The sequence below is a fragment of the Penaeus chinensis genome, chromosome 32 (assembly GCF_019202785.1).
Source record: "Penaeus chinensis breed Huanghai No. 1 chromosome 32, ASM1920278v2, whole genome shotgun sequence".
NCBI lineage: Eukaryota > Metazoa > Arthropoda > Malacostraca > Decapoda > Penaeidae > Penaeus > Penaeus chinensis.
Window position 1 is genome coordinate 13,578,894 of NC_061850.1, and position 15,000 is coordinate 13,593,893.

General features: G+C 36.6%; 1 protein-coding gene across 1 annotated transcript in view; it reads right to left on the minus strand.

Annotated features, from left to right (window-relative positions):
- Positions 1-55: 55 nt before the first annotated feature.
- LOC125042672 (probable ATP-dependent RNA helicase kurz) overlaps positions 56-15,000 on the minus strand; it is a 17,825-nt gene continuing 2,880 nt past the window's right edge. Inside the window, exons 3-21 of the mRNA XM_047638476.1 lie at positions 14,574-14,834; positions 13,724-14,178; positions 13,217-13,406; positions 12,567-12,785; positions 10,596-10,731; positions 10,048-10,231; positions 9,586-9,784; positions 9,007-9,126; positions 8,378-8,644; positions 7,906-8,032; positions 7,456-7,641; positions 5,889-6,039; positions 5,562-5,682; positions 4,549-4,664; positions 4,154-4,269; positions 3,375-3,512; positions 1,956-2,124; positions 1,564-1,661; positions 56-462 (exon numbers count right to left, since the gene is read on the minus strand). Coding sequence (XP_047494432.1) covers positions 356-462; positions 1,564-1,661; positions 1,956-2,124; positions 3,375-3,512; positions 4,154-4,269; positions 4,549-4,664; positions 5,562-5,682; positions 5,889-6,039; positions 7,456-7,641; positions 7,906-8,032; positions 8,378-8,644; positions 9,007-9,126; positions 9,586-9,784; positions 10,048-10,231; positions 10,596-10,731; positions 12,567-12,785; positions 13,217-13,406; positions 13,724-14,178; positions 14,574-14,834 — 3,360 coding nt within the window. The 3' untranslated portion in view covers positions 56-355. The remainder of the gene's footprint in view (positions 463-1,563; positions 1,662-1,955; positions 2,125-3,374; positions 3,513-4,153; positions 4,270-4,548; positions 4,665-5,561; positions 5,683-5,888; positions 6,040-7,455; positions 7,642-7,905; positions 8,033-8,377; positions 8,645-9,006; positions 9,127-9,585; positions 9,785-10,047; positions 10,232-10,595; positions 10,732-12,566; positions 12,786-13,216; positions 13,407-13,723; positions 14,179-14,573; positions 14,835-15,000) is intronic.

The following is a 15,000-nucleotide window of genomic DNA, read 5'->3' on the forward strand; positions in this document are numbered from 1 at the left end:
AAATTACAGGATGAAACTATTATGAAAGCTATCTTCTTCAGGAAACAAAGAGATGTTTAACAAAATTTAGATTTATTCTTATACTGTATGTGCTACAATACTCCATTTGTACATTGCAATTAAACACCACAAACAGCAATATCAAAATTGCTATCTTACAAGATAAATAACATCAATATGACAGAAATACAAAGAGCAAAAATATAAAAAAAAAGATTCCATCATTTACCCACAAAAAAAAATTGTATCAACATTTTAAAATATTTCTAACAATAATAATAATAATAATAAAACATATATGAAATATCAGACCCATTTATTCTACCTGAATAAATAACAAAATCACAACATGCTTTCAGTCCCATTCATTGACCTCCTTCTTAATAAATGGAGGCCAGATTTTGATAACTTCTGCGTGTAGTTCACTGTCCTGGAACCACTGCAGGTATTCGTTCTGGAGGACTGTAATTTGAGGAGAGGAAGGCAAGATTAGGAGAATGATGAAATGTGCAATTGTGTGGTAAAATGTGTTAGTATTAATATTCACTAAGTGGGTAAGTTGATACAATGATATTAACTATGTATACACTGATGATAAGTGCATTTAGATATGTTGCTAATATCAATGGGATACACCTATTGATTACTGAATGGCCTAAATACTTGGGCTTAATTTTGTTTTATAAGGCAATAAATTATAAAAAAAAAAAAAAAAAATTACGTGAAGCTTTCCAAGTGAATCCTAAATTCATTCTGTAAATCATTTCAGAAAGTCCCTCATGATCCATATTTGCGCTATAAGCCAAGATTTCTTTGCAAACTCAAACATCTATGAGTAATCTTTTTATGGTCTATGCAAAAAACTATGGGTATAAAAGATATTTACAGATCAAATGCAATACGTGACACCAATTCAAATATTCAAGAGATGTTACACAAGGAGTTACTCTGATTCTCATTTGTTTTAGCTTTAGTTATATTAGATTGTGTCAGAAATAAGGTACTTCTGACAAAGACATAATCAAAACCAGTCTGATGTATCTCCTGCACTGTGAAGGTATTCATTCTCATTCATACCTTTTCTACACTGTAACAATGTACACTGCTCACCTGATTTTCATTAACCATAAGAAATGGCAATTCCTTTTTCTTGTTCATGCAATAATTACTTCCTACATTAATTTCCCAACTGCCAGAAAACAACCAATTAAAATGTCATTACAGAACCTCCTCCTTTTAAATAGAGGAGGGCCATAAGCACAATGATAAAATCTACACATATATAACATCTACATGAAAAACACATGTGATGTTAGTCAGGACCTTCTTTACTCCCCCAGCTCCCTCTTTCTCATCTTATACCTTTGTGGTTATTTATTTCATTCTCAAATTACAACATTATCGTGGTAACTGTGGAGGTAAAAACTGTGATCATCATATCAAAATTCCTCCCTTTTTCAACTGGACCCCTAGAAAAGATCCAACTATCACAGGAAACTGGAGAAATGAAGCCCAAGGCAAAACAACTGCAAATAAACAAAAGAAAGATTTCCTGAGACTCACATTTTGGTTGTATTTTCCACAGGCTTTCCAACTTTGCATAGCTGGTGACCTTTTGACTCATTAACGCACGCAAGATGTTATCTCTCTGTTCACGATATCTGGAGGATACAAAATACCATTATTATTTATAAATCTGATGATTATTGGAAGATCAGGACTGAGTAACCATGACAGAATTTTAAAAACGTCTGCAATTAACAGTTAAACATAACAAAAAAATTATTAACAGAATCACAAAATTTGTATTTAAAAACATTTATATATATATATATATATATATATATATATATATATATATATATATACAGGCTACATAAAATCACTTAAAACCAAGAATTCCCCCCTAAAATCTTTTCCTTAATATATGAAGAACACTCATCTTCCTTCCATACCTTATAGCAACTGGATTGACTAGGGTTCTTGGCTCGAAGAGGTATTCCTTGAAGGGTTTCAGTGCTGGGCATATATCACCTGTGAGGAAGTAGAATGCTATCCAGGGGAACATCTCTCGACCATAGGGGTACTCGACCTCGACCTCCGGGATTTCCCAAGCCGAAGGGCCTGGATGAGAAAGAGAAAGGGGGATGGGGAGGTTAGGAAGGGGGAGTAACAAGAGAGAAAAAATTAGGTATGTTATTTGGCTAAATATGGATAGTTTTAAAAGATAATTTCAATAAATGAAATGATCATTCCGCTACTGTCATAAGGTCTAGTAAACCATTTAACAAGTACTGACTATTTCTGGAATCAACTAAAGACATACTATGCTGATTATATATGATCGCTCCGTTAACACAAAATAAGCATGAGTTATACCTCCTGTATGCTGTATACAAACAGGGAAAAATCATAAAGCTAAAAATATATGTCTACAGAAATATAATATAATCAACTGACAGCAGCAACACAATCATGAATCTATTAACAGACTTTCACCTTTTATAACCAAAGAACTTTATAAGGCAACCAGAGTTAGGAACAATGGAGTCAGGGTTTTACTACTTTTATCGTGCTTGCTCTAATCACTGCATTTCCTAATAAAACCCTATACAGAACTGTCTCAAAATCTAGTGTTCCAAATAATTATAAAAGACAGATCAAAATATGAAAATCCAGCATCTCAAGATACACTGTAAGAGTGCAGTCAAGTAATAAGACAATCATTCAAATTAAATATACATAATGTAAATTTCCAAATAATTTTTCTCTTCTGTAGATATTGTCAGTGACATTGGACAAATGATGTAAAATGAAATATGAAATGAAAATCTGTAAACAAAGGGCCGTATTATTAAAACACAGCTGCAGCCCCGCAATTCAATCCCCAGGGAATGGTGCGGGGAGCCCCCTCTTGCAATCCATATTATTAAACTGCTTGGGCAAGCCTCTTCCCTGCGGATTTCTGTGGGGACTGTTGGTACACCTGATGCATCCCGCCCACCGCAGTTGGTATGCCTAATGCTGGCTGAATTACGATTTACAGCTTAATTTATAGTTCATTTTTAGTTCGTTTAATAATACGGCCAAGAAAGTCTCTCAAGCCATGACTATTTATACTGCTATGTTACAAAACGTGGAAATATGATAAAAATATGTAAACAAAATCTAAGGTAGTAGAGGACCTTCATAAGTCTCCAATAAACTAAAATGCTCTGAGTATAATTACATGATTATCATATATATGATAAGGACTACACTGTGTACTTACACATTATATAACATATCTAACAATCTTCATATCAATTATTTAAGTTTATATCTAACATACTGTTCCTAACCCCTAAATTCCAACAACATCTCAAAAGTGTTACCAAAAGTTGCTGTTCTGTGACACATAATCTTATCTCTCTCTGCATCATATCTTGGCTCGGGCGTTTCCAGAGGAGGGGAGAAATCGCAGAGTCTGGGGGCAAAAGTTGCCAACCATTCGGGTTCTATTACCGTTACAGCTGGAAGATAAGAAAATCCTGTTACTGTTCGATTGAGATGGTGTGTGTGTGTCTGTACTTGGAATGTGTTTGTTTATGTATATGGTGTTTGTGTGTGTGTGTGTGTGTGTGTGTGTGTGTGTGTGTGTGTGTGTGTGTGTGTGTGTGTGTGTGTGTGTGTGTGTGTGTGTGTGTGCATGCGTGTGCGTGTGCGTGTGCGTGTGCGTGTGCTTGTGCGTGTGCGTGTGCGTGTGCGTGTGCGTGTGCGTGTGCGTGTGCGTGTGCGTGTGCGTGTGCGTGTGCGTGTGCGTGTGCGTGTGCGTGTGCGTGTGCGTGTGTGCGTGTATGCGTGTGTGCGTGTGCATGTGAGTATGAGTGTGAGTGTGACTGTGCGTGTGACTGTGCGTGTGACTGTGCGTGTGACTGTGCGTGTGACTGTGCGTGTGACTGTGCGTGTGACTGTGCGTGTGACTGTGTGTGCAAGCGAGTGATTGAGTAACTGAGTCAGTAAATGAGTGAATGACAATTAAGTATATAAATATATATGTTTAACTTCAAGCTCAAACCAATGATAACAAAGTTTACAAATATTTCCATAAAAAAAATATTCACACCACAACTAAAGCCGATCATCTGTCACAATAAAACCCTTAGCTACTTACTCCTCATAAACATTTTGTGTGTCTCATAAATGTCCTGATAGACAACCCACTTAGGCATGTCAATGCGTGTGACAGATGCTGAGGGAAGGAACACAGGCTCTTCCATCTCTTGTGTTCTGAGGAAGAGACAAAAACATAACTTGTGATTTGGTCAAAAAGATCAGCTGGGAATCTTATTTACAACTGTGAAGGATTTTAAAAGATATATAATGGGGTGGCAGGAGGTAGTAATGACTAAGATTTTTTTTCTCTCTTTTTTCTTTTTTATTTCTTATCATATTCACTATAAACAGAAGAGCAGAAAGATAAGACATCTACTTCAAACATTTTAGTCAATTTCACTCTCCTGTTTATCACCTGTTTACATTTATTTCAGTAACTCTATTCACTCTTACCTATATGCATATCTCCATTTCTGTCTATCTTCAGGAGTCTTGAGCTCGTGGTCATCCACACGCCGAGCCACATGGTCCACAGCACCAGCCAGCACGATCTGCCTCAGTAGTCTTGCCTGTTTAAGGGGGGTATTCTTATTAGTGACATGTGAAACTGAAAAGAAAAAATCATTACAAATTGTAACTCTTGCACTTATAATTAGATATATTTTAACCCATTGTCTCTGGGAGAATATGCTCTGGGTAGTATGTGCAGCTGACTAAGCTTGCCTCTGGAGCCTCTTTCAGACGCAGCTAGTGTGTAGCATTTGCCTCAACTTGCATCAGCAATGTGACGTGATTTTTTATTAAATCACTTGTATGCAAAACATAATGCATAATATCTATTTTAGTTCCTAGATCAAACCTGTAGTGACTTGATTATGTACATTTGAGTCCATTTCAGTGAATAAGGTTTGTTAAACTCTGTGTGCAAGATTGAATATGGTTTCTTGAAAGATAAAAAAAATCATATATTTATGAAATACAAGATTGTATGCAGTGATATACAAGGCTGCTGCCACCACAGCTTCAGTACTTCCCTTTTGTGAGTAACTGACGCGAAGAGACTGATCTCGTAAAAAAGAGTAAAGGTTACAGGTTCACATCAGCAGCAAAAGAGTGCAATGTTTTGGTGCAAGACATCTTCTAGACATAGAAGGTGAATGACTTGTGCTTTAAAATTTACCCTTTATACAAAACAATAGCTAATCATAGCACTACATGTCCTGTCCTCCTTCAGGAAATGCCCTGGGGCCTGTGTGTGGGCATGAGGGTTCCTTATAAAGAACAACATAAATTGTAATGCCATGACATGAAAAACACATCACCCAAAGCCACAATTAAGTCAGCCATGATGTGAGGCCCACATCACCTGTAAGCTACAAGTTAAATAGTGTTTTTATCAATGTAAATCATCTTCAAACACTAGTACCTGAAACCAAACCAAACAACAACAACAAAACTGTTCTCACCTCGTCATCAGTGGGGGGTGCCATGTGTGGGTCCAGTACAATGTTGCATGAGGGGATGATCATGTTGATCTCATTAGTCAACTGCCGTCGCAACTTCCTAATCTCAATGATGCCCTTGTGTCTAGTGGTACAGTAGAAAAAAATTGTATTCAGTTTACACTGCAAACACACAGCACTGTTAATTCATGGCATATGCTCACCCCACAACCCTAAAAAAAAAGACCTGTTAATATCAGTTGTATACATATCAAAAAAATCTGAAACTATAAGCCATACATTAAAAAACATGAAAAGAAAATAATACTAAGAATACCAAAAAGTACTAACCTCAATCCATTTTTCTCACACCATTCCCTATCACCACCCTGGTACTCAGCAGCACCCACTGCCCGCAGGAGAACCATAGCATCTCCAAGGCTCCGGGAGTTTCCAGCACTAGCCCAGGAGAGCCTCAGATTCTGCCACCTCTTCCGAGTTTCTGGAGAGACAGGTACAAACAATTGAAAAAGGGAAATGGCCTCATAGTTTAAAGAGGGTAAAATCAGAATAAAAATTAATATAGTTTAGCTTATAAGAGAAGGAAAAACTACAAGAAATAAGATGAAAAGTCACTTTACTAATGGTAAAATTGACTAAAGAATTAAATATTTGCTTGAAAATACTAGGCAATGGAAAGAAACTACAATTGTCAACAGAACTGGAAAAGGTGTAGGCCAATATATAAACGGATTGAATGTAAGGGATAAAGATAGTAATAAAAATCTTTTAATTTTAGTACAGTTCAACAATGGCAGAATTTGCAAAAAAAAAATATCAACAAGTAGAGAGTACCATAATAAATCATATATTATTTTTTTGGGCTACAAATTAATATCACAGTACGGTCTGTTAAACAGGCTGAGGTAAGAGCTAATAACTGGAAGAAAAGACAGAGGTCAAACAGCATTATCAGCAGTAAAGAAAGATATCAAGATACTTATGTCAATTCTGGTTTGAAAAGGCTGGAAATGTAAGACAATGAATACAAAGACAGCCTTTTTATGGAAATATTTTTAGTTCTCTTCAGTTGTATAGATTAAATGAATATAACAAGATCATGGTATAGCACAGTCAGAACCTTCCTTGTAAAATTATAATGTAAACAAAATAATGATTGACCTAGTTTCTACTGGTAAAATGAGGATTAACTGTCAGGTGAGCTTACTATGTATATATGTGATTATATCTATGAAGGATCATAGGCACCTGAAATTTATTTGTAGCAAAAATAAAGGAAGTTTCAAATTGGACAATAGACAGATAGGGTTTTCAAGCACATAGGATCAGAAGTTAGTCAAGAGTGAATATATCAAATATATGTATCATATACCATCACCTGACTGCAATCTTGAAGAAAATTAAAGTTTAAAAATTATGGTTGGACCTATAGTAAAAGGATAATTCAAACTAATAAAAGTATAAAGAAGCTAGAAATGGTAGAATGCAGACTGAAGTATCCAGAATCAAGTGATTTAAATAAAGTGGAATTATAAGTTCTTACGTGATGTATCTCTTGCTAATCTCCCTGATTTTTTTTTTCTAGTGATGGTGAATATGTTATCTGTTTTGTCTCATGGTTAAGAATATCATTCCTATCACATGTTAACTAAGAACAGATTTTGTTACATTCAAAGAATTAGTCAAAGGCCTGGTTAATCTTGCATGTCAAGAGTCATGCAAATAATCTTCACTGTTTCACAAAAAGAGGAGTTAACCCTGACAGGCAAATTGATATCACTGTGAAAGGAAAACTTGAAATGTAACTTGATGGAGACATATTCATGTTCATGATTGAGAAATATCTATATCTTATCATCTTCTAACACCAAATACAAACACAAAAAAAAACCCTCACCATTCACATTAGCCTTTGAGTCCAATGGTGTTTCAATTAAGACTTCCTGCACTGTTAGAGCTGCCACGATAGCAACTGTGTATGGGAGGAGGTTGTGCTGGTGACTGAGGGCAAGCATTTTACCGTATCTTGGAGCAAGGGGGAATGCTGCCATTGCCCTGCCTAAGGGGGTGATGTAACTAAGGTCTGAAAGGTAAATAACACGGTATCAGTGATATGGCAATTAGCAAAAAGACATCAAATACAAAATGGAAAGAAATGTCAAATTTGAAAGAGAGAAATATAAACAGAATGGTGTTCTGGACAAAGGGAACAATATAAAAAATAACTTTCAAATTGTGCATAGAATTTAGGTAGTCTATCATTATGACACAAATTCCTAAGAAATGTATCATTATAAAAATAGCACTTCAACATCAACAACATGAGAGACAACAAAGTAATAAGCACCTTTATGCTCCACCATATTTAAAGTTTTTCTTTTTCTGCGAGGAACTGAAGTAGGTACTTTCTTTGACACCAACTCGCTCTCATCCAAACCTCCCAGGGTAATGAGACGCTTAATGCCAGTACAAACCTGAGACATTCAGGGAATTAATTAATAAGTGCATTCTGAAAGTTAATAAAGTTAAAATGTTTTCTTGACATTTTTCCTTCTATTATATATGGCTGTTAAATCAGTCTTCATTTACTAGTTATCCTTTTGCAATGAAATGATCTAGCCTCCATTCTCCATTTCTTTTCCCTGCTCATTTCACAGAAACAATACGAACACCTATGACTGCAAAAAAAATTAGCCAAAAATAATTGATGGTAATACAAAAACACCATTACTGAACTGCCAAGAGTTAACACAGTTTAAACAGACAGTAAAATTAAATAACCATCCTCTCAGCTGAAAAACAAATCCCCCCCCAATCACCTGCAGCTGGTCTGGTGGTGTTGGAAATGGGAAGTTAATGACAGGTAGATTCATGGACTTCATGACCAGAACAAGGTCATCTATGGGACGTCGCTGGATCTCTGGCGTTGCAAACTTCTGAAACTCATCATTGAACACAGCCGATGAGTATAGTCTATAGCAGTGTCCTGGAGCAGTTCGGCCAGCTCGGCCAGCCCTCTGATTGGCTGAGGCTTGGGCAATCCAAGTTACATGGAACATGGAGACTCCTGTAACTTTATCGTAGACCTGTGTTGGCAAAAGAGCAAGACTCAGAACAAAATGCATGGAGATATGTTCATAATAAAAAATGAAGAAAATGCAGGGGAACAATGAACATAATGCAGGGTGAAAATATCAGATCAAAGTACAGCTTAATATGTCATAATCAAACCTATAAATCAATCAATCAATAAATTAAAAACTAGACTTGATATAAATAAATATATATATATATAATATATATATATATATATATATATATATATATATATATATATATATATATATTATATATATATATATATATATATATATATACACATATATATATACATATATATATATATATATATATATATATATTTCTTTTTATTACCTCCCTGCCTCACCTTTTCCTTCACTTTTCCAGAGTCAATAACATATTTGATGTTAGGGATTGTCAGAGATGTTTCAGCAACATTGGTAGCGACCACACACATCCGCATACCCTCTGGTGGAGGTTGGAACACCTACCAATGACATAAAAGATTAATGAATATGACAGCCTATTCATAAGATGGATATATAAATAAGCAGCCACAGACAGAAAGACAGAAATAGAGAGAGATACTGGACATACAGACAGGCTGATAGACAAATGGATGAATAAAGGCATAAATAGATTAAAAGATAAATATCCAGACACAAATACATATAGGTACAGGTATAGATAGATACAGATAGATATATATGGAGAGTGATCTAGACAGAGGAAGATACACAACCTATATATATGCACATATATACAGTATATAACACCCTATGCAGTGATTTAACAGTGTATGTATACATGTCTAGACATGTACCATACAGCTATAATAAACTTTATTTAAACATACAAACAAACAAACAAAAAAACAAAACAAAAAATCAACAGCTAACAGCAACCTAAATCCAAATTAACAGCCAACCAGCCTCAAATGACCCACCATCTGCTGCTTCTCTGGGGGCAGCATAGAGTACAGGGGCACAACCCACATGGGCTGTTCGGGTTCACCTCCCTTCCCTTCCTCTTCCCCTTCATCATCTTCGTCCAAGTCTAAGTCACTGTCATCTCGGTCATCTGCTCCTCTGTCCTCTAATTCATCTACTTCGCCTTCTGCATCATCAGGGAAGGCTGATACAAAGCTGGATTGAAGAAATGATGAGATGGGTTAGAAAACTGTGTTAGAAATAGTGTTTGAAAGTGCAAGGACTACTTGGGGGAGATATCCTTTGATCTCAATACACGATTCTCTCAGAAAAAAAATATTGCAAATATAAAAAGAATAACAAAATATCAATAAAAGTCACTGAGTAATACATGAAAAAAAAAAAAAAACTCTTCTACACAGTGTAAGACAACCAAACTTTCAATTATCTAAACAAACCACTCAAATTCATATACTCACTCCTCCAGCTTTACTTTGGGCAACACAATTTTCTGAAGTTGGCCAGATTTTCGTTTTTCCTTCTTGGCCTTTAGGTCTTCCTTCTTCCGCTGATATGCGCTCTTTTTGATTTCACCGTTGTTGCCAGAGTGAGTGGGGAAGGTTGAGCGAAGTTTACGCACTACAGTATTCACTTCCTGCTGACCTTGAGAGAGAGAGAGGGAAGAATCCATGAAAGATCATAAATCAGTTACTATTTTCTGTATTTCCTGGTTATGTCTCAAATCTTGTTCTCTTTTGTTCTACCTCCCTACTCCCTTCTTCCCATTTTCTGTCCTCTTGTTCATCCTCCATTCCTCCTGTTTATTCTCTTTTTTCTCTTTCACCTTCATCTTAAACTTTCTCTGTAACATTCTCTTTCCCTTTTCCTCATCTTCCACCTCTTCCTCTTCCCCTCCCCCTTTTCCTCCTCCTCTTTCACCCTCTCCACCACCCTTCCTCACCACCTCCACCTTCACTTTCACTTCCACCACCACCTCCACCTCCTTCTCCTCCTCCATTTTACCTACCTGTTAAGAAGATGAGAATTCCTCCATCAGGAAGTTGACGATGAATTTTACATGCTTTCTTATACGCCTCTCCTACGTAGTCTTCATTTGTCCGCTTGTTGTAGTGAATTGCCACATCAAACATTCTTGCATCAACCTGGTGAAGTTTGATCACTGAATAGAGAATTGCATAGTGCATGCTGTGGCTTTCTCAAATTTACCAGAAAAAAAAAAAAAAATTGGGTAAAGAACCAAATATTTAAGTTAACTATGTAATTATCTAATTCAGCTATGAAAAAAAAAATATCCCAAGTCAATAGCACAGTTGTATTATATAAATAAAATAAAACACTGAGTAAAAAAGAACTAACCCATTGGCACCAGTTACACGTGATGTCCACTATAATTTGGATTTGTCAATTTTGTGTATACATAGATTGCTTCAAGACCATTAATCTTTAAAGTTATTAACCCTTTGGATTTGGATGCTTCACTGCCTGCACATGGCCCTAAATGTAGGCACATGAGGCTTACTTGTGTGTCCACTTGGGAGTGTATCCAGAGCATACACAAAACACTTGTGTGGGTGATAAGACTACATGTCACCCCTTTACAATACCATTTTCTCTTTTTTTTTTTGCCTTCTTTCTTTCTTTCTTTCTTTCTTTTTTAGCTTTTTTGCCATTTTCAAACATTTATTGGTCAACTGAATTACTTTATCCAGATGGTAAAGGGCTCTTTTCCTTACACAGACTCCATAACATCTCTCTCGGTAGTCCATAAGTCAGTGCAATAATAATAACAATAAGTAACATTTTGATATTTGTCTTTTTTTGTAATATTCAATTTTCTGTGATGCAACCTGCACAGCAGGCAGGAATAGGATCCTGAAAATGGAAATAGCATCCTACCTGGACCTGGAACTCTACCAGTCATGGTTCACATATGGTACATTCCACACAATCATTTATCAAAACAAATAATGCAAAAGCCCTTTCCTAAATGCCCACTCAGTCTTCCAAGAGCTTTGTGCATGCGTGCGAATCACTCCTATCACACCAGCCTTTAGGAATTTAGCTGGAATTCTCATGACAGTAAGTTCCAGTCATCCCGGCCCTCAACTAAATTTTCCCATGATGGCATGTTTACATTATCCATCCTTCAAGACAATTTTTTTCATGATGTGATGGTCATGTCATCCAGACCATAGGGGTTAACAATATGAGCTCATTGGATCCAGGTGCTTCACATCTGGCACACATAGACCAAAATCCAGACATTAAGCTCACTCAAGTGTTAGGCAACACTTGAGGTGTCCCAGGTGTCTTTTTAGGCCAGGCCCACACAAACTCTTGCCTCCTATTTGCTATTTAATTAGCACTTATTCAGCATTTGCCATTTTCTGGGGTCTATATCTGTAATTTGTTATGCTGTATCGAGATGGTAATAGCCTGTTCTTGTTTTCTCCAGGTAGTCTAAAATTCTGTGCAATAACAATATGTTACTTGTGTAACAAAATTAATGCAAGAACCCCTTCCTCAATGCCCATCAAGTATAATCTCCACTAACAGAAAGACACGACACATTCCCATCATCCTTTACCGTCAGCCTAAATTTTCCCTGATGACACATTCCCGTCATCTGCCAATTAGCCAAATTTTTTATGACACAACATCCACATCACCTAGATCCACTGGGTTAATAGTAATAAATATAAACTCTTGCTTCAGAAAATTTGAGGAATAGGGTAAACAGGTAAAATTGAGAAAGCCTAGTTACTGGCTCCTTGTGACCAAGAATTTCTGGAGCTAAGTGTAAAATAAAAAAATCTCAGTGACCAATGCATGAACAAGTGATCCCAGATTGAAAGGGTTAACATACATTTATGAAAATAGACAAGTTCAGTAATCTCAATAACAATAACTTTCACTTTAATATCTTTTTTGAATTTTTGAAATTACCCCATGGAAAAAAATAAAACATAGAGCAAACCTTCATGATAGGGGGTTTGGGCTCCTTAAAGAGCCGAACATTGTCAGTGAAATCCTCAACTCTAAGAGTGGCTGACATGATGACTAGTTTCAGAGGTTTTCCCTTGGCTTGCCGTCTAGGTATGATACGTGAGAGGATACCAATCAGGATGTCAGAAAACACACTGCGCTCATGGGCTTCATCGATTATGATGACAGAGTACTTCTTCAGGGTTGGGTCCTATTAGGGTAGAAAAAAATATGTATTTAGTCTGGAATTACTCAAGAGTTTTCTTTTCATCTATGTGAATGAATACTCAATAACTCTGCATAATCATCTGCCTCAAAGTATATTCAGTCTGTTAAATCCTGCAAACATCTGTTGGCATCACATACTTCATATTGGTTTCAATATTTAATCAGCTTTAGAAGACTGAAGGAGAGTTATCCAATATTACTAATTACTATCCAGACTTTAAATCAGCTTTCATTCATATGCAAGGGGCATTCCCCTTGCATTGAATACATGTCAATCTAAATAATAGCCTGGTAAACAACAAAACTGTTGCAATACATCATCTATATTCTCCATGCCCTAAGTCTAAACATAATCACAAACTATGCCCTAATATATCACAAAATGCTCCTTAATAATTGCAAACCTTCACCCACCTTCTGTATCTCTTTGAGCAACACTCCATCAGTCATGAATTTAATCTTTGTCTCTGGAGTGGAGTTGCCCTCAAACCTGATCTGGTATGAGACTTGGTCTGAAGAGAGGTTCATTTCATGGCCAACACGCTGTGACATGGCAATTGCAGCCACTCGCCGAGGCTCTGTCACTCCAATCATTTTACCATCACTATGGAGGAATTAAAGAAAGGAAATAGAAAGAATTGTTTATGTCTGTTTTTTTTAATGTTTTTGGGCTTTTCTAAATGAAATTACTTGACAATTGACAAAGTATCCTGTATAAAGACTTTGAATCACCTCCATCAACCTTAAGCACGCACAATTTCCCTTGATGATCCCACCCACTAGTGAAAAATAGAGCACAAAAATGTATCATATCTTTAGTGTTTTACATATATAGCAATAAACCCCATTTTTAGATTTTGTATGCATAGTAATCTATTACAAAACACTGGAAAAAGGGAAAAAAAGAGATTATCCACCCACCTGGTATATCCTGCCTCATAAAGAAATTGCGGCACCTGCGTTGTCTTTCCACTGCCTGTTGCACCCACAATGACAGTGACAGGATTTTCATTAATAGCCTCCATGATGACCTGCTCCTCAGACAAAATTGGCAGTTTGAGACGGCTAGCCTGCACCTCCGGCAATCGGTCGAGCATGACAAAGACTGCAGGCTTTGCTGGCACTACCTGGGCTTTCATCTTCACTTCTTTGGGTTCTTCTTTCTGTTCTGTGGCTTTGGGACCTTCAGTTGTGTCTTTGTCTGTTGCTTCCTCTTCTTTCTTCACTTCTTCAACAATTCCTTCTTCTTCAACTTCATCATTCTCTTCTTTGCTTCCATCACCATTCTCTGTTCCCTGATCTTCTACATTTTCTTCTTCCTCCTCTCCTTCTTCATCTTCTTCATCATCTTCACTCTCCTCACTGCTTGACACTTCCTGTTCATTACATAAAACAGTGAAAAGGTGAACATTAACATCTGAAATTAAAATAAATCTGTCATTCACAATTAGTCTAATCTTTTGTGGTTTAAGTGTGATCAGCATGATTCATTGTCAAGGTATACAGAAATAAAACTTGAAAATAAATTTAGCAATCAACTGCTGATCAACAATATTGTTGTATCTTTACCTCCTGTATAAAAAAGTAACTTTAAAACTTTGTGTTTGCTAAGACCACAATTTAACAAGGATTTCAACAGGGCTGTACAATAAATTCATAAATATTTTAAAATACAATACAATGGTACACCAAGCATACCAGAGTCAATACTGAAACCTTTAACAGGAAATGACAAACTAAACTACATTCTCTTTCTCTCTCTCTTTCTCACCCCAAGCCTGACCACTGTAGGGTCCCTGCGCTTCTTCTCCTTCTCCCCATCATCCTCCATTGCTTTCTTGCGCTTCCTGCCCTTGATGACACTGATAACTCTCCCCCCTTCCTCTTCGACCTCCTGTTTGGTGATGAGCGTGAAGTCTTCTGACAGGTACTTCTTCCTTCCAAGCGTCTGTGTTGACTGGAGCTGAGTCAGGAGAGCCAGGTCCTTGGGGCTGGCCTGGACCTTCTCCAGTGCTTCTATCAGTTCACTTCTCTGAAGAGAATAACAGCCAAGTTAATTCAAAGGTGATAAATATATCAAAACAGAAAGAAAACAATGAGCAAAATCAAAATGTAATATAAAAATCCCAAACTTTTAACCAGTTTGTCTTAGTGCAGAATGAATTCCATTTAATTCTGCTTTGGGAAATATCAAAAAC